Source organism: Saimiri boliviensis, chromosome 15, assembly GCF_048565385.1.
Source record: "Saimiri boliviensis isolate mSaiBol1 chromosome 15, mSaiBol1.pri, whole genome shotgun sequence".
In the NCBI taxonomy this organism is placed as follows: domain Eukaryota; kingdom Metazoa; phylum Chordata; class Mammalia; order Primates; family Cebidae; genus Saimiri; species Saimiri boliviensis.
In genome coordinates this window covers 32,441,773-32,465,688 of record NC_133463.1, presented here as the reverse complement: position 1 = coordinate 32,465,688, position 23,916 = coordinate 32,441,773, and the positions used below count along the sequence as shown (strand labels likewise).

Below are 23,916 nucleotides of genomic sequence, written 5' to 3'. Positions count from 1 at the left end.
CTCCCGGTCCCGCCTGACTCCGATTGGACGACCTTACTGCAACACTGCGCATGTACTTTTGCGTTTCCCTTTGCGTGCTCCCAAGTTTGATTCTAGATTACGGTTCAATTAAAAAATACTGGTTAATGCCTACTGTCAGACACGGTGTACGGCTGAGGCTACAGACCTCACCATCCGCGTGGACAAGTAATAAATAAGGTATGATTCGGTGTGTGCGGTAATAGAAATGCGTGCATCGCAGAGGTACAGGTTATCCTACTGGTTATTCATGCATCCGAAAAAGCATTGATTTACTGTTGCCTGCAGGATATTTTTCAAACTCTTTGTTAGGTTCTGGATATATAGAAATGAATACGTGATTACTAGGCCCTCAGAAAAGGGGAGCCGCCTCCGGATTTAGAAAAGCATTAAAGTTAAGTAGGAAAGTGACATCATTCAATCAATATTTACTGAGCAACTTCCAAGTGCTAGGCGATGACCGAGTCAACTATCCCTGAAAAATGGTGTTAGAAAGGCTAATCTGAGATAGAATGGTTAAAGGTTGTTTATTTTTATCCAGCAGTTTGACAAGTAAAAGCTAAAAAATATCAAGTGTTAAATGGAGATGCGAAACAATGGAAACTTGGGCTGCTGGTAGGAGTGTAAATAGGTATAGCCATTTAAAAGTGTAATTTGAGGCAGGGCGCGGTGGCTCACGCCTGTAATCCCAGTACTTTGGGAGGCTAAGCGGGCGGATCACTTGAGGTTAGGAGTTCGAGACCATGTTGGCCAACATGGTGAAACCCTGTCTCTACTAAAAATACAAAAATTAGCTGGGTGTGGTGATGGGCGACTGTAATCCCAGCCACTCAGGAGGCTAAAGCGGGAGAATAGCTTGAACCCGGGAGATAGAGGTTGCAGTGAGCGGAGATGGCGCCACTGCACGCCAGCCTGTGCAGCAGAGCGCTTATGAAGCTTTTTTTTTTTTTTTTTAATTTGACGGGGTTTCACCATGTTGGTCAAGCTGGTCTTGAACTCCCGACCTCAGATAATCCTGCCTTGGCCTCCAAAGTGCTTGGATTACAGGCGTGAGCCACCACGCCCGGCCATGCTTATGGAGCTTTTATCCTGGAGACTTTTTCCAGCAATAAAGAGCACCTCATAAGTTGAGTTGTGCTTTTAGCCGCTCCTGGAGCGAGGGTTACAAGAATTTGAATTGGGGGCCTGCCAAGGTTGGGCACCCTAGTAAACCACACCTCCCTCTTCTTTGGACTGGGACAGATAAACAGTAAGGGTAACCAGAAAACAAACTATCTCTCATAGTGTCTGCAGCCTACCTTAATGTAATCTGGGAAGTTCAGAAAATCTAAAACAGATTGGCTACAGGTGGCCTGGGACATGCCTCTTGCAGATTTGCACCTGGTTTGCTCCTTCACCTCGGATCATTACATGTTAACTCGTCAAAGGGCCTTATGTGACAGTCCATTACTTTTTTTTTTTTTTTTTTGAGACTGAGTCTGGCTGTTGCCGGCCTGGGCTGGAGTGCAGTGGTGCAATCTCAGCTCACTGCAACCTCTGCCTCCCAGGTCCCAGCAGTTCTACTGCCTCAGTTTCCTGAGTAGCTGGGATTAGGCGTGAGCCACCACAACCAGCTGCTCTTGTCTCATTCTCTGTCTCCCTTACCCTGCTTTATAGATTTTCATCACACTTCCACTCCCTAACATATACTTATTTTTTTAGTGTTTTCTATTACTCTAGAATATAAGCTATATGGGGGCAGGATCTTTGCTTTATTCTCTGCTGTGCCCATGTGTTTAGAACAGTACTAGTCTAAAAGACTGCACTCAATAAATATTTGTTGATGCTTATTTGGGAGGCCAAGGCAGGAGGATCAGTTGAGGCCAGGAATTTGAGACAAGACCAACCTGGGCAACATAGTGAGGCACTGTATCTTAAAAAAAGAAGAAGAAGGTCAGGCGAGGTGGTTCAGGCCTGTAATCTTAGCACTTTGGGAGCCTGAGGCAGGCAGATCGTGAGGTCAGGAGTTTGAGACCAGCCTGGCCAACATGGTGAAACCCTGTCTCTACTAAAAATACAAAAAATTAGCCTGGCATCGTGGCAGGTGCCTGTAATCCCAGATACTCGGGAGGCTGAGGCAGGAGAACCGCTTGAACCCAGGAGATGGAGGTTTCAGTGAGCCGAGACCACACCACTGCACTCCAGCCTGGACAACAGAGCAAGACTGTCTCAAAAGAAAAACAAAAGAAAAGAAAGAAAGCTGGAGGAAGTGTATACATGAACTCCCTGTTCTGTTTTTGCAAGTGTTCTGTAAGTCAAACATTAGTTCAAATAAAATGTTTAAAAAACAGATTTCTATTATTCAACAAATATTAAATATGAAGTACCTGGTAATGCAAAGGATACTATAATGTGTAGTTCAAAAGTACTTTTCTGCAGAAGTGTATAGTCTGATTTTGGATTATCTTTAAGGAAACTAATAAAATGCAATGTAGGCCCAGTGTGGTGGCTCATGCCTATAATGCTGCACTTGGGAGGCTGAGTGGGGAGAACATGTGAGTCTAGAAGTCCAAAACCAGCCTGGGCAACATGAATGAAACCCTGTCTCAAAAGAAAAAAAATCTAAGCATTTGTGGCCGGGTGTGGTGGCTCATGCCTGTAATCTCAGCACTTTGGGAGGCCGAGATAGGCGAATCAGCTGAGGTCAGGAGTTCAAGACCAGCCTGGCCAACATGGTGAAACTCTGTCTTTAATTTTTAATGTTTTTTAAATTTTTATTAAAAAAAAGAAAAAAGAGAAAAAAATCTAAGCATTTGTCCAATTATGTGGATACATATATCTTTGAAAATGAACGTATTTGTATATACCAATATATTGGTATTCATTTCATTTCCTTCTTTAATCATTAAATGCCAAGTATATTACCCCTAAATATTTATACAGATATTATACTATCCTGGGGTTAACAGTAAACAAATATTGGAGGTAAAAGTCTATAACTATAATGTTGAATTAACACATTAATTGGTTATTAGTTATTGGTAATGTTAGTTAATTGGTTAAGCAGCATCAACATTACAGCTAGGATGGGAAGAGTAGAGAAGAGAAAAATAATTTGCACACTTCCTTTTAGTCTGATTACCCTTCTTTTTTCAGTTGTGATCCCACTTGTCTCCTAGCCACTACATTTGATCAATTCTGGAATGTTATTTATTTATTTTATTTTTTTATTTTTTTGAGATGGAGTCTTGCTCTATTACCCAGGTTGGAGTGCAGTGGTGCTCTCTCAGCTCACCACAACCTCTGCCTCACAGTTTCAAGCAATTCTCCTGCCTCAGCCTCCCAAGTAGCTGGGATTACAGGTGTGCGCCACCATGCCTGGCTAATTTTTGTATTTTTAAGTAGAGATGGGGTTTCACCATGTTGGTCAAGCTGGCCTCGAACCCCTGACCTGGTGATCTGCCCACCTCAGCCTCCCAAAACGCTGGGATTACAGGCACGAGCTACTGTGCCCACCTTCTGGTCTGTTATTTTTTACCTTAACTCTGTAATAAATATCTGTAATACATTTTTCTTTTGATTCATATTTACCTCCCCACAACACATTCCTACTTCTATTTTATGTTTAACAATATGAGAAAGTAACAGCCCACTAGTGATTTGTTCACATCACAAAGAAGTTAATGAATGGCAAAGGCAGGATTAGTACCTAATTTTTTAATTTTTTCATCAAAATAAGTTTCAGAGGGAAAATTTTTTAAGTTTTTTAAAGTTTCACTTGCTAGCTGGGCATGCTTGTGTGTGCCTGTAAACCCAGGTACTTGGTAGGCTAAGGCAATAGGATAGCTTGAGTTCAAGACCAGCCTGAGCAACAAAGTGAGACTTCACTTCAATAAAAAATAAACTAATAAGTTTCACATGGTTATAGAGCAGTTTTGGATACTTTGGCTTTCAGGTTAATTATATTTTATTCCTTTTTTAACTTAAAGAGAGCAATGATTCCAGTGGACCCCAACTTGTTCTGGAACAGCCAGGTGAACTGTTTTGTCCGAGTAAGTAGCAATTGTACCATTCCAGGGTTACCAGAATGTCTCAAAGCATCCTTCCTAGAGGAAACAACTGAAAGCAGCTGCAGATTTGAGGACCAAAGCTTTACCAAAATACACCCAAATCCATCTCTTAGCAACCCAAGAGACCTTCAGTGGGGAATACTACACGGTTTGTCAACTCAAATAATTTGTCAAGATTTATTAAGTTGAAAAAAAGTTTAAACATTTTTATTTAACTTTTAATCTGTTGCTTTAAAATGAAAGTCATGTAACTCAGCATTTTTTTTTTCCTAAATGAATACCTCAAAACCTTATTCCATTTAAAACACATGAATATGTGACTGGGTGCTACAGCTCACGCCTATAATCCCAGCACTTTGGGAGGCCGAGGCAGGCAGATTACCTGAGGTCATGAGTTTTAGACCAGCCCAGCCAACATGGTAAAACCTCATCTCTACTAAAAATACAAAAATTAGCTGGGCATGGGGACAGGCACCTGTAATCCCAGCTACTCGGGAGGCTGAGGCAGGAGAATTGCTGGTTAATTTTTTAATATATAATTTGTAAAGACAGGATCTTGTTATGTTGCCCAGGCTGGAGGAATATGCATTTCTAACAAATCCTCACCTGAGCTGCTGGTGTACAGACTACTCTTGGAGAATTGCTCACAGAGTAACTTTGCTGTAACTTCTTTATTGGTCTGCCTTCAGGCTTTTCCCTCTCTAATCCTTCCTCTCTGCACCAAAGGAGTTATCTTTTAATCTTTTTATTTTATTTTTCAATTTTTATTTATTTATTTTTTGATACAGGGTCTTGCTGTGTCACCCAGGCTGGAGTTGGAGTGGCACAATCACAGCTCACTGCAGCCTTGACCTCCCAGGCCCAAGCATTCCTCCTACCTCAGCCTCCTGAGTAGCTGGTGGTACAGATGTGTACCACCACACCTGGGTTAAAAAACATTTAAAAAGTGTTGCTAAACTAAAGTCTCCCTAAAACTACATCGACATTGTTCAGTAGCGCTATTAAACATTAGTATAATTTCACTTGTATAATTTCCACTTACTTATCAAGCAAGCACTAATTTCTTGCTTCAGAAATAACTTAGCAAGTAAGGTATATGAAGTATATTTTTGTCTAAGCAGCAGAGGATGTAATTTAAAGTAACAATGCTCTACATGTTAAAAAAGAAAATTCAAATACAAACCTTATTTAATCCCGGTAACCTATTGATGTAGGCAGAGGAGATAAAGAAATTTAGGAAAGGCCAGTCACAGTGGCTCATGCCTATAATCCCAGCACTTTCGGAGACCAAAGGAGGGTGGATCACCTGAGGTCAGGAGTTCAAGACCAGCCTGGCCAACATGGTGAAACCCCGTCTCTATTAAAAATACAAAAATTAGCAGGGTGTCGTGGCAGGCACCTGTAATCCCAGCTACTCAGGAGGCTGGGGCAGGAGAATTGCCTGTACCCAGGAGGTGGAAGTTGGAGTGAGCTGAGATCACGCTACTGCATGCTAGCCTAGGTGGCAGAGGGAGACTCTGTCTCAAAAAAAAAAAATTAGGATAAAAAGAGCATGTAAAGTTGCACAGCTAATTAGTAGAGTACAGAGCTGGCTCTCAAAACAAGGATTTTTGGTCACAAAGAACTTCTTCACAACATCATGTCCCATCACAAATTTACCTGGTAGATTTCACCTCCCCAAATGAAAATAACTCTTTTTTTTTTTTTTTTTTTTTTTTTGAGACGGAGTTTCGCCCTTGTTACCCAGGCTGGAGTGCAATGGCGCGATCTCGGCTCACCGCAACCTCCGCCTCCTGGGCTCAGGCAATTCTCCTGCCTCAGCCTCCTGAGTAGCTGGGATTACAGGCACGTGCCACCATGCCCAGCTAATTTTTTTTTGCACTTTTAGTAGAGACGGGGTTTCACCATGTTGACCAGGATGGTCTCGATCTCTTGACCTCGTGATCCACCTGCCTCGGCCTCCCAAAGTGCTGGGATTACAGGCTTGAGCCACCGCGCCCGGCTGAAAATAACTCTTTATAGAAATTCCATTCTGATTGCTAAAACAGATGCTATCATCAAATTCTTCAAGTTGAAACTCTCTGGACATTTTTTGTGCTGCATAATTTTTTTTTTGTTTTCCTCATGTTTTTAATTTTTAAATTAATTGCATATTTGAAAACTGATTACACAATAATCCAGATTTTTGGCTTCTCCCTAAAAGTCAAAAGCACAACCATTAAGAGGGCTATTATTAAAAACAAAACAGAAAATAATAAGCATTGGCAAGGATGTGAAAAAACTGGAACCCCTTTGCACTGTTGATGGGAATGTAAAATGCTACAGCTACTGTAGAAAGCAGTATGGTGGTTCTTCAAAAATCAAAAATAACAGAATTACCATATCATTAGGCAATTCCACTTCTGGATATATAACCCCAAAAATTAAAAGTAGGGTCTTGAAAAGATATTTGTACACTCATGTTCATAGCAGCATTATTCACAATAGCCAAAATGTGTAAACAACCCATATGTCATCAACCGATGATGAATAAACAAAATGTGGCATATCCAGACAATGGAATATTATTCAGTCTTTTAAAAAAAAATCTGACACATGCTACAACATGAATAAATCTTGAGGATATTATGCTAAGTGAAAAAAGCCAGCCACAGAAAGACAAATTTTATATGGTTCTACTTATATGTGGTATTTAGATTACTCAAATTTACAGAGACAGAAAAGGAGAATGGCGGTTGCCACAGGTTGGAGGGACAGGGAAATGAGAGTTGTTTAATGGGTATAGAATTTCAGTTTTGCAGGATGAAAAAGTTCTGGCCAGGCACAGTGGCTTACACCTGTAATCCCAGCACTGTGGGAAGCCAAGGCAGGCAGATCACTTGAGGTCATGAGTTCAAGACCAGCCTCATCAACATGGCGAAACCTCATCTCTACTAAAAGTACAAAAATTAGCCACGCATGGTGGCACGTGCCTGTAATCCCAGTTATTCGGGAGGCTGAGGCAGGAAAATGGCTCAAACCCAGGAGGTAGAGGTTGCAGTGAACCCAGATGGTGCCACTGCACTCCAGCCTGGACAACAGTGCAAGACTGGCTCCAAAAAAAAAAAGAAAGAAAAGATCCTACCTATTAGCTCCTAATCTGTCCTATTAATTTAAAATAATAAAAGTAAAAATTAAATTTATAATATTTTCTGCTTAACTAGAGTTTAGACTGGGCACAGTGGCTCACACCTGAAATCCCAGCACTTTAGGAGGCCAAGGAGAGCAGAACACTTGAGCCCAGGAGTTTGAGACCAGCTTGGCCAACATGGCAAAACCTTGTCTCTACCAAAAATACAATAAACTAGCCAGGCTTGGTGGCTTGTGCCTGTAGTTCCATTTACTTGGGAGGCTGAGGGACGAGAATCGCTTGAACCTAGGGGGTGGAGGTTGCAGAGAGCCGATCATGCCACTGTACTCCAGCCTGGGTGACAGAGACTCTGTGTCAAAAAAAAAAAAAAAAACTAGTCTTTATACAAAAGCAATTCCAAAAGGTTGTTATACAATTGTAATGTCAAGTTTTTTTTTCCCCCCAAGGAAAATAAAACAGTTTGCTTTATTTTAAAACAGTAACTTCCTTATATGGGGACACTGTTCAAAATTCAATACTGATACAAAAATCTGTTTCTTAGGAAGTCAAAGTATGTGTCAGGTGAATTTTCTGAATTCTGTTAAAGAGAATTTCAAACCATATAAAACAAACAGTGAGCCGGGCGCGGTGGCTCAAGCCTGTAATCCCAGCACTTTGGGAGGCCAAGGCGGGTGGATCACAAGGTCAAGAGATCGAGACCATCCTGGTCAACATGGTGAAACCCCATCTCTACTAAAAATACAAAAAAATTAGCTGGGCATGGCGGCGCGTGCCTGTAATCCCAGCTACTCAGGAGGCTGAGGCAGGAGAATTGCCTGAACCCAGGAGGCGGAGGTTACGGTGAGCCGAGATTGCGCCATTGCACTCCAGCCTGGGCAACAAGAGCGAAACTCCGTCTCAAAAGAAAAAAAAAAAAAAAAAAAAGGCCGGGCGCGGTGGCTCAAGTCTGTAATCCCAGCACTTTGGGAGGCCGAGGCGGGTGGATCACGAGGTCGAGAGATCGAGACCATCCTGGTCAACATGGTGAAACCCCGTGTCTACTAAAAATACAAAAAACTAGCTGGGCGTGGTGGCGCGTGCCTGTAATTCCCGCTACTTAGGAGGCTGAGACAGGAGAATTGCCTGAGCCCAGGAGGCGGAGGTTGCGGTGAGCCGAGATCGCGCCATTGCACTCCAGCCTGGGTAACAAGAGCGAAACTCCGTCTCAAAAAAAAAAAAAAAAACAGGTGAAATGAGACGTGAACATCAACATGTGTGACGTAAGTCATAGTACAAATTTAAACAGAATTCATAAAACCATGTCATTACCCCAAATCATTTTTGTTAATATTTAGGAGAATGTACATAGTTTCAAGAACTTAGAAGTGAATCTCTACTTCTATCTCTTAATACTCCCAGGAAGTATAACTTTCTTCTATTACTAGATTCAAATAATCCAAATATTTACTCCTGGTAGGATATTCTGGGATTAACTATAGCTGAGTGTATCAGAAACAGAAAAATCATGAAGATTTATAAAGCATTTAAAAAATAATCCTTTACAGCAAGTCCTTAAAAGCCCTAGATGAAAAAGGCAATTCTCCACTTCTAAATAACACCCACGGTTTAAATTGCATAATATAAACAAAACAGCATTCTGACTGGTGATAATTTAGATGAAATTCATTTGCCAAGTCAATTTTCCATTAAAGTTAATTTTTGGCCAATATTAAAAAAAATGTTAAACTCATTCTGACATTCCCAGAAGTATTAACTTAGCAGTGATGTTCACTGAAATTCCATAATGCTTCCCATGGAAGGGAAGTTGAAAACGAGGAAAGCTGCTTTCACCTCATTGCCATCCAGTACTGAGGAAGAAAGATGTAGTTTTCCAGTAGTGACTAATCAAATTATTGAATTAAATTTCTTAAGTAAAAAATTCAGAATGTACCATCTTGTTTTCTTTCAGTTTATTAAATGGCATCATAAAGATGACTTTGCTAAGTTAATGTCAAGGTTTTCTTTCTTAAAATACTATTTATAAAACACAGTTTCTTTTAAAAAACCTACAATAGGGCCGGGCGCGGTGGCTCAAGCCTGTAATCCCAGCACTTTGGGAGGCTGAGGCGGGTGGATCACAAGGTCTAGAGATCGAGACCATCTTGGTCAACAAGGTGAAACCCCGTCTCTATTAAAAATACAAAAAATTAGCTGGGCATGGTGGCTCGTGCCTGTAATCCCAGCTACTCAGGAGGCTGAGACAGGAGAATTGCCTGAACCTAGGAGGCAGAGGTTGCGGTGAGCCGAGATCGTGTCATTGCACTCCAGCCTGGGTAACAAGAGCGAAACTCTGTCTCAAAAAAAAAAAAAAAAAAAAAAAAAACCTACAATAGAATCAATTGGAAATGTAATGGTTGGATTATTCAAGAATTCTGAATTGTTCCATATACACTTCATACACTTAATATTTCATTAACTTTTCTTTTAAAAAATGATGTTTACATAATTGTTTTCTTTATTAGATTGTAAGTTTCCTGAGGGCAGAAAATACATTTTATTCACCCTTATATTCCCCACCCTGTACTAGGGTATAGGGAACACAGAAGATGCTTAGGAGATATACTTGAGTTCCTACATTCTCATCCTGCAGGTTTTTGCAATTACTTTAAAAAAAAAAAAAAGCAATAAAGCTAATCTAACTGTGCGTACTACTCCTTCACAGAGATTACTATGCAACATTGTTTTTAAATAAAGCATAACAATATTTCATAGTTTTTCTTTCTTATTCTTAGGAAATAAACACAAAAATCATTCTATCAACTCCTCTTCTACAGATTAAACTTTGTCCTCAAAGAAATTCTGCATCTTTTATTAATTTCTAAATGTCACTCAAAACTTTCCCTGAAATAGGCTGGGCGCAGTGACTCATGAGGCTCATGCCTGTAATCCCAGCACTTTGGGAGGCCAAGGCAGGTGGATCACTTGAGGTCAGTTCAAGACCAGCCTAGCTGACACGGGGAAACCCGGTCTGTACTAAAAATACAAAAATTAGCCAGACGTGGTGGTGGGGATGTGTAATCCCTACTACTCAGGAGGCTGAGGCAGGAGAATCACTTGAACCCAGGAGGCAGAGGTTGCAGTGAGCTGGGAAAGTACCACTGAACTCCAGTCTGGCAACAGAGTGAGACTCCGTCTCAAAAAAATAGAAAAAAGAAAAAAAGAAACGAAAAATCTTTCCCTGAAATATCCTGTATGAGGCTCACTTCTGAAATAATTAAAATACAGTGTTGGGTCTCTGGAACTCCACTGCCTTATGATGAATTACTGATTTTTGTCTCTAACACACCTAACCTGAAAAGTAACTCCTTCTCCAAGACAGAGAGAGAAAAGGAATTAGGAGCTAGCCAACCTGATTTTATTATTATTTCTTAGAGATAGAGGTCTTGCTCTTGTTGCCCAGGACTTGAACTCCTGGGCCTAAGCAATCCTCTCACCTCGGCCTCCTGAGTAGCTGCCCTGCTCCTGATTTTTTTTCCCCATTCTGTCACCGTAGGCTGGAGTACAGTGGCGCAATCATGGCTCATGGCTTAAGTAATCCTCCTGCCTGAGGCTCAGCTGGGACTACAGGTATGCACCTCCACGCTCAGCTAATTTTGTTTTTTTTTTCGTTTTTTGTTTTTGACATTTTTGTTCTGTCCCCTAAGCCGAAGTGCAGTGGCTTGATCCCTGCTCACTGCAACCTCCACCTCCTGGGTTCAAGCAATTCTCCTGTCTCAGCCTCCTAAGTAGCTGGAATTACAGGTGCACACCACCATACCCAGCTAAGTTTTTTATTTTTAGTAGCGACAGGGTTTCACCATTTTGGTCAGGCTGGTCTCAAACTCCTGACCTCAGGTGATCTGCCTGCCTTGGCCTCCCAAAGTGCTGGGATTAAACAGCATTATATTCCTTTCTAACATAACAGGCATGACTGGCCTCACCCAGCTAATTTTTAAATTTTCTGTAGAGACAGGGTCTCTCTATATTGCTAGGGCTGGTCTCAAACTCCTGGGCTCAAGTGATCATTTTGCCTTAGCCTCCCAAAATGCTGGGATTACAGGCATGAGCCACCCAATCCCATTTTAAATCCTGTTTCTACCATGCTTGAGTCAAGCTCTTCAGCTTTCTCCATCTGTAAAATTACAATAATACCATCTATGTTGGATTGTTATAAGGACTAAGTGATTTTTGCGTGAAAGGGCTGGTCAATGTGGTGGATTCCTTCCCTTCTCATTTATCTAGGACTTTTAGTTACTCAAGACATTTTAAATTTGCCTGGCATTAATTTATTTCTACATTAATAATTTATTACCTTCACTGGCCTGAATTAACAGGTATTAACTTAAATAGCAAAACAGCTTTCTGATACTTCTCAAAGATTATATCCAGCTTAATGCTAAAAAACAAACCAAGAAATTACGTTTCTACATATGGCCATGTTCTTATTTAAGAAACATAGTTACTTAAGAAACATTAACTATTTTTTACATGTATTTATGTCAGATATTGGGGGCAAATTTCAAATTTGACCTAATATATAAAATATATCTTCGGGGAAAATAAGCCTATTAGGTTTCAGGACCAAAGAGCATTTAAGTTATCTTGGTGCAATGAGCTGAATGTCTTTTGTTGCCCAAATTTATATGTTGAGCTCGTAACCCTCAATGTAATAGTACTAGAATGTGGGACCTTTGGGAGGTACTGTGATTTAGATTAGATCATGAGGATGAGACTTTCATGCTGGAATAGTGCCTTTATAAGAAGAAAAATACACAAGAGCTCTCTCTCTCCTCAAGCAAGCCAAAGAGAGACCATGTGAGCACTTAAGAAGGCAGCTGCATACAAGCCAGGAAGAGGGCCCTCAGTGGAACCCAACCATGCTGGCACCCTGATCTTGGACTTCCAAGCCTCCAGACCTGTAATTTAAAAAGTTCTGTTGTTTAAGCCACTATAGTATTTTCTTACAGCAGCTCAAGACACTTGGATTTTTCAAGGCCACTAGTTATGAAAAGATTGCCATAGCCTTTCACTTAAACATCAGATTCTTTACAAGCTAAGCTTTTCTTTAAGGTGTTTTCTTAATGAAGAGAATGTATTCACTCACGAATAGTTCCCCAAAACAGAGACTGATAAAAGGATGAAATGAGACTCATACACTCCTTTTCTGATTAAGAGAACTCTGTATTTTATGCCAGTTATATAGGCTCAGTGTGTTAAGACATATCTTGGGGGAAATATGGCTACTTTCTCAAAGCTATAAGCTTCATTTCTATATGTAAAGTCTAGCTTTTTTTAGCTGTTTCTGATTCCCAAAATAATAGTATTAGGATACACCTCATTTTAGGCTTTAAATTATTTGTATAATAAAATAGTGTCAGTAGGTCCAAAGCTGAAATGCAAAGTTCAGATTTATAAAACAAAGGAGAGGAATATTTTGTTTCTTTTGGTACAGCCATGGTTCCCAAACTGTGTACCAGGGCACCTTAGCAAATTAACATGAGTGCCACACAATATTTTTAAATTTTTGAGAAAAACATAGCAACACCTGTTGAACATGACATAAACTACTAGTTCGAGGTAGTTTACATTTTCAACATTACATAGCCTTATATTCCTTTCTATAACAGTGTATCTTTGTAAAACTGGGTTTTCAACAGTTTGATAGAAAGTATTGTGCAAAAACCAGAGAGGAAAAGAAAACGATACTGAGTCCAAGGTTTGAGATGTGCAGTGTCCACAGTTATATTCTTATTAAGCTGTTGGACCTAACTGCTTAATAAACACAAGTATTTAGATATTTCTTTTGGACCAGGTATGCTGTGAAAAAAGTACTCAGACACTAAATAGTGTCAAGAGCTGAGAAAGTTTGAGAACGCTTGTGCTACAGGCAAGAAAAATACAAAACAAATCATTTTGTTTTTCTACCTAGAAATTTTCTAAATAAATAGTCATACAAAAAAAAGGAAAAATATATACAAACGTACATAAAAAGTTTGGATTTTTATTGAAATCTTGTTAGGTATCAAACAAAATCTGCTTTCTTCAGATAAAAATATTCTCTCAGATGTCTCCAGATAATTGCTAAGCCTAAATTGGTCCTTCAATGTCTTATTTTTATTGTCCTCATGAAATGTTCATATACACTTAGGATGTTCCTAAAAGCATTTTTATCGTGTAAAGGAGCGTACGTGACGACCTCTACCACTGCCTCCACTAACAAACTTTCCTCTTGAGCCTCCACTGCCGCTATTTGCACTAGCCCAGGAAGGTCCGAGTCCCCCACGACCTCTGGAAGCACGGTCCCGAGGACTTGGGCGGTAACCTGTAAAAGAAAGAATATACTTTTTAGTTCCAATTGTCCTTTTCTTTCCCATCATATAAATACTAATCTATGACACTGAGCTCAAACCAAGAATTACACTTTTCTCTTTTAAAACTCATGTGCAAGCTCTGTAAATGGGCTGAAGGCTCTTGAATTGTACACTAACAGGTAAACTATATGGTTTATGGTAATTATATCCCAAATAAACTTGTGCATTTGAAAGTAAAAACTACTTCTGATGAGGAAAAATTCCAGACTAGATGTTTCAGGAAAAAAAAGGTTATATGCTTATATACGTACGACAAAACTATAAGCAAAAAAAGTATGCTATATAAAGCTATCTCTGTTATTAAAAGACTTTGTGTTCAGAAAGTTACCTTAAGCATTGGCTTTCATTACTGAAATATAAAAACAAAAGCACATCACCATGAAACTGTTTGGTTTACATAAACAGTTCAGAAACTAAAAATTTGATTATTTTTATAGAATGTGTATATTGGGCGTTCATTCAAGGAAATAAACTTTAGAACTTAAGTCTATACTCTAAAATATTCTCTCCCAGAATGAGAGTACAGTTGACTTCAACAACATGGGTTTGAACTGCCTGGGTCCACTTATATGTGGATTTTCTTCCACCTCTGCTACTCCTAAGAAAGTAAGACCTCTCCTCCTCTACCTCAGCCTATGGAAATGTAATGACCTTTAATGATGATCCACTTCCACTTAACAGTAAATGTTTTTCCTTATGATTTTCTTAATAACATTTTCTTTTCTCCAGCTTAACTGTAATACATTATATAACATACAAAATATGTGTCAATCAACTGTTTATATTATCTGTAAGGCTTCCAGTCAAAAGCAGACTATCAGTAGTTAAGTTTTGGGAAAATCAAAGTTATACTTAGATTTTTGACTGTGTGGGGCAAGGAGATGGGGATTTTAGCACCCCTAATCCCCTCACTGTTCAAGGAACAACTGTATGTGATATCAACAATTGGAAAAGGAAGAATTAACTTCCCTTCTCTCGGCAATATCAAGTAGCAAGGATGTATACCTGTAGAACTAAGGGGTCGTAATGGTGGAAGAGGGCCTCTGTTAAAATTGCTCTGGCCTCCACGACTTTCATTGTAATTTCCTCGAGGAGTATTCTGAGCACTCCAACTGGAGCCTCTTGTTCCTTCCCGACGACTGTAGTTTCCTAAACACACACAGCACGATCAAAATCACTTTTTTCACAACTTCAATTGGATTCTTTTAAATGACAGATTTTTCTTAATCTTCAAAAGAATGGAAAAGAAACTGAAATTCTGTAAACTGACTGTACTACATAGAGGCAGCCTAACAGTGGTTAAGAGGAGAGGCTCTAGGAGGGCCAAACTGCCAGGGATCAAATACTGATTCTACCACTTGTATTTATGTGCCCTGGTCAGCTGACTGACAATTTTCTCTTCTGCAAAGTGGGGGTAAGAGAACTTGCCTCATGGGGTTGATGTGAGGTTATAATACGTAAAGTGCTTATAACAGTTCCTATACACCTAAGTGTTTGTTATTACTATAAATGCATATACTCTTTCACCCTCCTAACTCGGCAAGTATGAAAACATGTTTGTCAATCCATTAGTAAAGTGTAATTTCTATAAGTATACCTAGTTTCTAAAATCTTGTAAGGCCAGGTGCAGTGGCTCATGCCTGTAATCCCAGTACTGTGTGAGGCCGAGGTGGGTGAAACACCTAAGGTCAGGAGTTCAAGACCAGCCCGGCCAACGTGGTGAAACCCCATCTCTATTAATAATACAAAAATTAGCCGGGTGTGGTGGTGCATGCCTGTAATCCCAGCTACTCAGGAAGCTGAGGCAGGAGAATCACTTGAACCCAGGAGGCAGAGGTTGCAGTGAGTCAAGACTGCACCACTGCACTCCAGCCTGGGTGTCAAGAGCGAAACTCTGTCTCCAAAAATAAAAATCTTGTAATAATTTCAAGCAGACACAGAACTATCTTAATAAAACTGTTAAGTAAAATTGTGAAAATAATGTAAGGGTATTACTCAGAAAATGTACAATTCTCAGTGTAAAAAGGAAAATAAGGCCGAGCACGGTGGCTCACACCTGTAATTCCAGCACTTTGGGAAGCCAACGTTGAGTGGAACACTTGAGGTCAGGAGACTGAGACTAGCCTGGCAAACATGGCAAAACCCTGTCTCTACTAAAAATATAAAAATTAGTTGGGCATGGTGGCATGTGCCTGTAGTCCAAACTACTTGGGAGTCTGAGGCAGGAGACTCACTTGAACTAGGGAAGCAGAATTTGTAGTGAGCTGAGATCACACCACTGCACTCCAGCCTGGGCAACAGAGCAAGACTCTTGTCTCAAAAAAAAAGCAGAGGCGGGAGGTTGGGGGGAATAATTAGCCAAGACTTCTGAACTCATTATTAAAAGTACATTGTATCGGCCGGGCGTGGTGGCTCAAGCCTGTAATCCCAGCACTTTGGGAGGCCGAGACGGGTGGATCACAAGATCAAGAGATCGAGACCATCCTGGTCAACATGGTGAAACCCCATCTCTACTAAAAATACAAAAAATTAGCTGGGCATGGTGGCGCGTGCCTGTAATCCCAGCTACTCGGGAGGCTGAGGCAGGAGAATTGCTTGAACCCAGGAGGCGGAGGTTGCGGTGAGCCGAGATCGCGCCATTGCACTCCAGCCTGGGTAACAAGAGCGAAACGCCGTCTCAAAAAAAAAAAAAAAAAAAAAAGTACATTGTATCAAAGGTCCATTGATAAAAAGTTTCTTCCTTCTATCCAATAGAGTACTCTGCTAACAGTACCATTAGTCCAGAGGTGGCTCAACTACAGCAACAGGGAAACAGTTTATCTGAATCTCTTCCATCTAAATCACTTTCATTCATTATTTTAACATTCCAATATTCTAACCCATTAGAAAATATACACTAATTAGTTACCTTTTGAAGCAGGTGGTGTGAAAAACCTATTCTGACTGTGGAAAGCACCCCGTCCTCCTCTATTGCCTGAAAACCCACCACGGGAAGAAATCTTCTGTGACACTTTGAGTGGCCGTTTTGGTGGAGGTATTCCATCTTGAGGAACCACTTCTTTACTTTCAGCAGCAACAAAGTCATCCACATGCATAGATGGTGGTCTACTTGTGTTCTGTTTTCGCTGACGAAAAATATCATGAGGTCGTATACCCTGTCCAAATCCTCCCCTGCCCCTTCCTCTTGGTGGTGGCACAACATGAGCTCGTTTGGCAGGTTCAATGTATTCAGATTTTCCACTATTAAAACAAAAACATGCATAAAACATTTTTTTTCCAGATTTCTAGCAAAAATAATCTTTATAATACTCAAAATTATTTTTCAAATTTTTTGTACTCTAATTCTGTTACCTTTGCAAGTATCTATCGTACTTCTGAGATAAAACAACAAACTAGGTAAGAAAGGTACTCACATTTCACTGATATGAGTAACAATGTTTTAAAATAATCCAGTTCACTTCTTATTCAAACTTTCCAAAATCTCATAAAAAACAGTATAACAAATGTACTGGGTCCTGGCCAAAGTATTATCTTTAAATTAAAAAATTTAAACAACGATTCAAATGCTATGTTAACTTCCTTTCTAGTATAATAGCATGTGTCTATCTTAAAATACACTAAAATAAATAAGCTTATATGACCACAATTGAGATCTTCAGTGGAATAAATTTTACCTTGAAGTTATAAAGGTCTCATGCTTGTGCTTCCCAAGTTTGAATCCTTTCGTAGTCTTGGTTCTTCCTGGAGATGATGGTTCTGACAAAAATGAGCGCTCTAATTCTGAGTGCAAATCAAAGTCACTACAGCATTTTTCAGAGAGCTCAATTAAGTCAACCTTTACCTGCAGTGATAATAATAAAACAAAATATATCTTTTTTTTTTTTTTTTTTTTGAGACGGAGTTTCGCTCTTGTTACCCAGGCTGGAGTGCAATGGCGCCATCTCGGCTCACCGCAACCTCCGCCTCCTGGGTTCAGGCAATTCTCCTGCCTCAGCCTCCTGAGTAGCTGGGATTACAGGCATGCACCACCATGCCCAGCTAATTTTTTGTATTTTTAGTAGAGACGGGGTTTCACCATGTTGACCAGGATGGTCTCGATCTCTTGACCTCGTGATCCACCCGCCTCGGCCTCCCAAAGTGCTGGGATTACAAGCTTGAGCCACCGCGCCCGGCAACAAAATATATCTTAAACATAATTATTAGCATAACATTTGACTACAGAAATTCTTGTAATTATAAATTATATTTGCCCCTCCTAAGAAATAAATTAAAGATCTAACTCTTTCCCTCATCTTTTCAAAAATCAAATGGTATTGGTAGTTTAAACACACACACATATATCTTAGTAATGCTACTTTTTTTGTGTGTGGCATTCTTCAAAGCAGGGTTATTAATGTAGGAGACCTTTGATGCCTGAGCAGGAAATTCAGTATTTGTCTATATAAATTAACACTGTAATAGCTCCTAAATTTTTCCAAAAAAAAAAAAAAAATTTGAAAATAACATACTCTGCTAGCCTTATACAGTCAACAGTTCTATTACAAAAAAAATTCTGTGCCACAGATTCCCAAAAGCTCTATGCATTTAATAAAGTTCCAATGTAAGTTTAATTTCAGGAAAATCAAAATTCAGTTCACTTAGGTTTTATTCAAATTTATCGAATGAAAGATACCTAAAATTTCTCTAATCCAGAGGGTTACAATTATCATCACAAGACGGTTGTGATTCAACTTAAAGTTATAAAATTAGTAACTCGTAACAGAAATATTTTATACCTGTGCTGCCCAACATGGTAGCCACTAACCACATGTGCCTATCTAAATTTAATCAAAATTAAATCAACATAAAATTCAGTTCCCTCATCATCCACATTTCAGTTGTACAACAGGCACACAAGGCTACTGTATTGGACAGGGCAGACTACAAAATATTTGCATTACTGCATAGAATTCTACTGGAGAAGACAGTTTTAAAGAATCACTGAACTGCTTGCACTAAAAAGAAACTAATTTTTAATGTACTTTTAATTGAATTGCAGGTGGTTTTTTTAAAAAAAGGAAAAGCAGCCCTCAATACACTAAGTACAAATGTGAAGCAAATCATTATTTTAGCTTTACTGCACATGATGAATACCAGTATGTTTCTTGGATTAAAAAAAAAACATATACATTATAATAAGATGTGGCTATAATAATTCTCCCTACTATATCTCTGAGAAGGGTAAAAGAGACTGCATTAAATTTTAAATAGCTAATTATACTTTTATCTATTCAGCATTATGTTTAACAATGTCAATTTCCATTCATACTATATTATAACAAATATATTCTTTATAAGTTTCTAAACTGAGAACCACACCATAGCACAACCACTCCTCTCCTTAAACCCAAATGCAAGAATAAACTGTTGTTTTGTGGGATAGTTTTCTCTATTCTATACCCTAAGAAAACAAAGTGCTTCACAGAACTTAGGCAAAAATGTGATTTTGCCCTTTAAAAAGTCACATTTTCTGGCCAAATGTGCTGGCTCATGCCTGTAATCCCATCACTTCGGGAAGCCAAAGAGAGAGAATTATTTGAGACTAGGAGTTTGAGACCAGCTGGGTAACATAGTAAGACCTTATCTATTAACAATCTCAAAATACAGATTGCTAACTAGAAAGAAGCAAAAAAGAAGCAGAAGAAAATTTTCTGGATGCCATAAAGTGGGCAAGTGGCATAAAAATTACATAGGACTGGCCTCCAAGTCCGTAACAGTCCTCCAACAGCCATAAAATATGGAAACTATTATAATGCTAACAATATACAAAGAAACAGAAAAAACAACATTTTTCTAAATATTTAGTAATAAAATAATTTATACCAAATCCAGATCTGTATCAATCTCTTCAGCCTGAAATGGAGTGAACCACATAGATTTCAACTGATCATCCATGACATCAGCAAGCACATAAGCAGTCCTGGAACAAAAAAAGTATATGGTGAAAAGCAGAATTCCAAAATCAAATATTCTTTCTTTCTTTCTTCTTTTTTTTTGAGACAGAGTCTTGCTCTATTACCCAGCTGGAGTGCAGTGGCACAATCACAGCCCACTGCAGCTTGGATCTCCTGGGCTCAAGCCATCCTCCCACCTTAGCCTCCCTAGTAGCTGGAACCACAGGTGTGCACCACCACACCCAGATAACTTAAAAAAAAAAAAAAAAAATTGTAGAGATAGGGTCTCCCTTTGTTTCTCAGACTAGTCTCAAACTCTTGAGCTCAAGCTATCTTCCTACCTCAGCCTTCCCAAGTGCTGGGATTACAGTCTTGAACATGCTCAGTCTTTTAGCTTATCTTCAAGTAAAATCTATGGAAGGTATAATTGAATTACTTTCTGAAGTATTACTAAAAGTAGCACCAAAAAAACAAAAAACAAAAACAGAAACAAAAAAAACTTCAAAAAGCAACTGAAGAATTAAGTATCCTTAAAAACAAATAACTTGAAACTAATCCTGCTACAAGTTTTGACCTTTCACTAAAATAAAACAAAGCCCTGATTTTATTTGCTAGGCTGTTTCTGTACAGCCTGCAAGTTAGCATGGTTTGTATAAATTAAAAAACAAACAAACAAACTACAGAAGAATACACAACAGAGGCTGTATGTGGTCTGCAAAGCCTAGAATTCTTACTATCTGGCCTTTATAGAAAAAAAAAAGTTTGCTGCCCACCCCCAGACTACAGCCATCATAAAAACAGTATCTACTGAATCATAAAACATTGTGTATTTTACCTATTGTTAAACAGATTCTGAAGAGATTCTGGAGCTGAAAGTACTGGTTCTACATCCTGGTCACTGAGAGGTAATGGGTCACCTGATGACTCCAGCATCTGCTTAAGTCCAACTACATTATCCAACAAAGAATCCAGATTGTCATCATCTTTTGAATGTTCCTAGATACAAATAAAAGCAGAATAAGAAGGTGCAGGTAAAACTTACATCTGTAAACCCACTGACTCTTTAGTAGAAAAGGATGTATATTTTATTACTAAGAAATTTGGAACACTGTCCAGAAATTAACTTAACATTAAACATTAAAATAAAACAAATACCAAAACACTTGTCATTTTATTTCTAAACAATAGCAGCAGAGGGTACCCTGCATCCAAGGAACAGACAATTCAAAAAGTACTGTCTACATTTACTCCTTAAAATTCCTAACAGGATAGAGGACTTCACTTCAAATTATTAATTCAAACAGTTATTTGAAATGGCAAAAATACCCAAATAAAGGCTCACTGTTTTTTAAACTAGTCAAACTGAGAGGAAAATAAGCCTCAGGAATGCTCTGTTTTTTGTTTTTCTTTTTTACCAAAACAAGCTTCTCTAGTTCAAGGAACAAATTTTCTGGACTTTCTTCTTTGCTTTGTAGAAGCTGTTTTAACTCTGCAGCATTAATACTCATTGTCCGTGATGGATGAGCTCCCTCTACTTCCATGAGACCATTATCATCTCCACAACATCCCTGTAAATGTTACACATAAGTTAAATTTGAGAGCAGAGAAATTTAGAAAGATGCATCACACTCATTCATAATATCTAAGCCATATGCTGCAATCTTTCCTTCATTTTTTGATTTTTACATCAGTACAAATGGCTAGATTTAAGAAGGATTTAGTCATATCAAAGGTCAAGAATGTTTTCTTCAAGTAAGACTCACAAAATATTTAAACAGGTAAAGATATATTTTACTGGCACCAAGATTTCTCAACAAAATACCCAATGGCAAATACACTGGCACTTGTAGAACATGTGACATACTGGTTGATGCTCAAGTTAATAAAATGCTTGCTATAACAAAGAACTGATGAAACCTGAAATTATCTTTCTGCAGATAACACAAACAACTACAGAAAACAGTAACTATCATATTTAAGACTACATTCTGTCAATACAAAAGTTACTATTTTCGCCGGGCGCGGTGGCTCAAGCCTGTAATCCCAGCACTTTGGGAGGCCGAGGCAGGTGGATCACAAGGTCAAGAGATCGAGACCATCCTGGTCAACATGGTGAAACCCCGTCTCTACTAAAAATACAAAAAAATTAGCTGGGCATGGCGGCGCGTGCCTGTAATCCCAGCTACTCAGGAGGCTGAGGCAGGAGAATTGCCTGAACCCAGGAGATGGAGGTTGCGGTGAGCCGAGATCGCGCCATTGCACTCCAGCCTGGGTAACAAGAGCGAAACTCCGTCTCAAAAAAAAAAAAAAAAAGTTACTATTTTCTGCTTTAAAAAAGTATGCTACATAATAAAGTGAATTCTGGAGTGACAACATTTCAATAACAGAAAATCCTTCTAATAAAATATATCCTGCTTCCTGACAAGAAAACCATCCATATTGTTCCATATACTTACGGTAGAAAGCCATATACCTACCTAAATATTGTATAAAATCTTTAGCCTTGTTTTTCTGTTGTTGTTGAGACGGTCTCGCTATGTCTCCCAGGCTGTAGTGCAGTGGCACAACCATAGCTCACTGCAGCCTTGACATCCCCAGGTTCAAGTGATCCTCTCATCTCTTCCTCTCAAGTACCTGGGAGTGACTACAAGCATGTGCCACCATGCCCAGCTACTTTTAAAATTTTTCACACATTTGGGGGTTTCACAATGTTACCTAGGCTGATCTCAAATCCTGGGCTCAAGCAATCCTCCCACCACCTCAAGCTCCCAAAATGCTGAGATTACAGGTGTGAGCCACCTCCCCAGACTTCTTTTTTTTTTTTGAGACAGAGTCTTGCTGTGTTGCCCAGGCTGGAGTGCAATGGCGCAATCTCAGTTCACTGCAACCTCCGCCTCCTGGGTTCAAGCAATTCTCCTGTCCCAGCCTCCCAAATAGCTGGAATTACAGACTTCCACCACCATGCTTGACCAATTTTTTGTATTTTTAGTAGAGACGAAGTTTCACTATGTTGGCCAAGCTGGTTTTGAACTCCCAACCTCAAGTTTAGTTTAATTTTGTAAAAAAAGTACAAAAATTAGCCGGGTGTGGTAGTGCACATCTACAGTCCCTCCTGAGTAGCCAGGACTGTAGATATGCACCACCACACCCAGCTAACTTTTAATTTTAGTAGAGACGGTATTTCGCTATGTTGCCGAGGCTGGTCTTGAACTCCTGGGCTCAAGCAATCCACCTGCCTCAGCCTCCAAAAGTTCTGAGATTACAGGAGTGAGCCACCACACCTAGCCCGTTTTTCTTATTTTAAAGGACAGAGTTGGCCAGGCATGGTGACTCATTCCTGTAATCTTTTTTGGAAGATTACAGGAATTTTGCCAGCCTGGGCAACATGGCAAAATCCCATCTCTACTAAAAATACAAAAATTAGCTGAGTGTGGTGGTGCACATCTAGAGTCCCAGCTACTCAAGAGCCCGAGGTGGAAGGATCACCTGAGCCTGAGGAAGTCATGGCTGCAGTGAGTCATGATCACACCACTGCACTCCAGCCTGAGGGACAGAATGAGACCTCGTCTCAAAGAGAAAGACAGAGAGAGTCTCACTCTTTCATCGAGGCTGAAATATACTGGCACAGTCATAGCTCATTGCAACCTTAAACTCATAGGTTCAAGCGATTTCCCCGCCTCAGCCTCCTGAGTAGCTGGGACTAGAGGTGCAGGCCACCAAACCAAGTAGGGGCAGGCATATTAATGGCTTCTGGAATTGTGCTCATAATACTCCATGACTTTGGAAAATACTAATGAGAGAAATCTTTTTTTTTTTTTTTTTTTTGAGATGGAGTGTATCTCTGTTGCCCAGGCTGGAATGTAACAATCTTGGCTCACCACAACCTCCGTTTCTCCGGTTCAAACAATTCTCCTATCTCAGCCTCCAGAGTGGCTGGGATTACAGGCGCCTGCCACCACACCCAGCTAATTTTTTATATTTTTAGTAGAGATGAAGCTTCACTATGTTGGCCAGGCTGGTCTTAAACTCCTGAACTCAAGTAGTCCACCCACCTCAGCCTCCCAAAGTGCTGGGATTACAGGAATGAGTCATTGCACCCAGCGAGAAATCTTAATTAAATTTTAACGATTAAGATTTTAGAGTGTGGAAAATAATCTTTAATTCACATATATATGATAGATCAAAACTACCAAAGCATAATAAACTTTATAGCTACCCCAAAATCACAACATCTAAAACAATCAGTAAATTAAGTAACAAAAATAAGTAAATACTTAAGGGTCTAATAAAACTTCACTATTCTGAGTTACCCTAGCAAGGTAACTCAATGTCATGAATTTTTTTTTCCAGGGTCTTGCTCTATTACCCAGACTAGAGTACAGTGACACAATCATACT

At 39.4% G+C, this 23,916-nt stretch overlaps 1 protein-coding gene and 1 long non-coding RNA gene across 2 annotated transcripts in view; one reads left to right on the top strand and one right to left on the bottom strand.

The window, feature by feature from the left end:
- Nucleotides 1-58: 58 nt before the first annotated feature.
- Nucleotides 59-13,184, top strand: LOC141581448 (uncharacterized). The gene is made up of 3 exons (XR_012514067.1): nt 59-198; nt 3,987-4,049; nt 10,730-13,184. It is a non-coding gene; the product is annotated as an uncharacterized LOC141581448 (long non-coding RNA).
- A 12-nt stretch (nt 13,185-13,196) lies between these two features.
- Nucleotides 13,197-23,916, bottom strand: part of VIRMA (vir like m6A methyltransferase associated) — a 74,623-nt gene continuing 63,903 nt past the window's right edge. The window contains exons 18-24 of the mRNA XM_039464637.2: nt 20,935-21,087; nt 20,355-20,515; nt 19,449-19,545; nt 17,261-17,427; nt 16,495-16,826; nt 14,592-14,735; nt 13,197-13,537 (exon numbers count right to left, since the gene is read on the bottom strand). Coding sequence (XP_039320571.2) covers nt 13,383-13,537; nt 14,592-14,735; nt 16,495-16,826; nt 17,261-17,427; nt 19,449-19,545; nt 20,355-20,515; nt 20,935-21,087 — 1,209 coding nt within the window. The 3' untranslated portion in view covers nt 13,197-13,382. The remainder of the gene's footprint in view (nt 13,538-14,591; nt 14,736-16,494; nt 16,827-17,260; nt 17,428-19,448; nt 19,546-20,354; nt 20,516-20,934; nt 21,088-23,916) is intronic.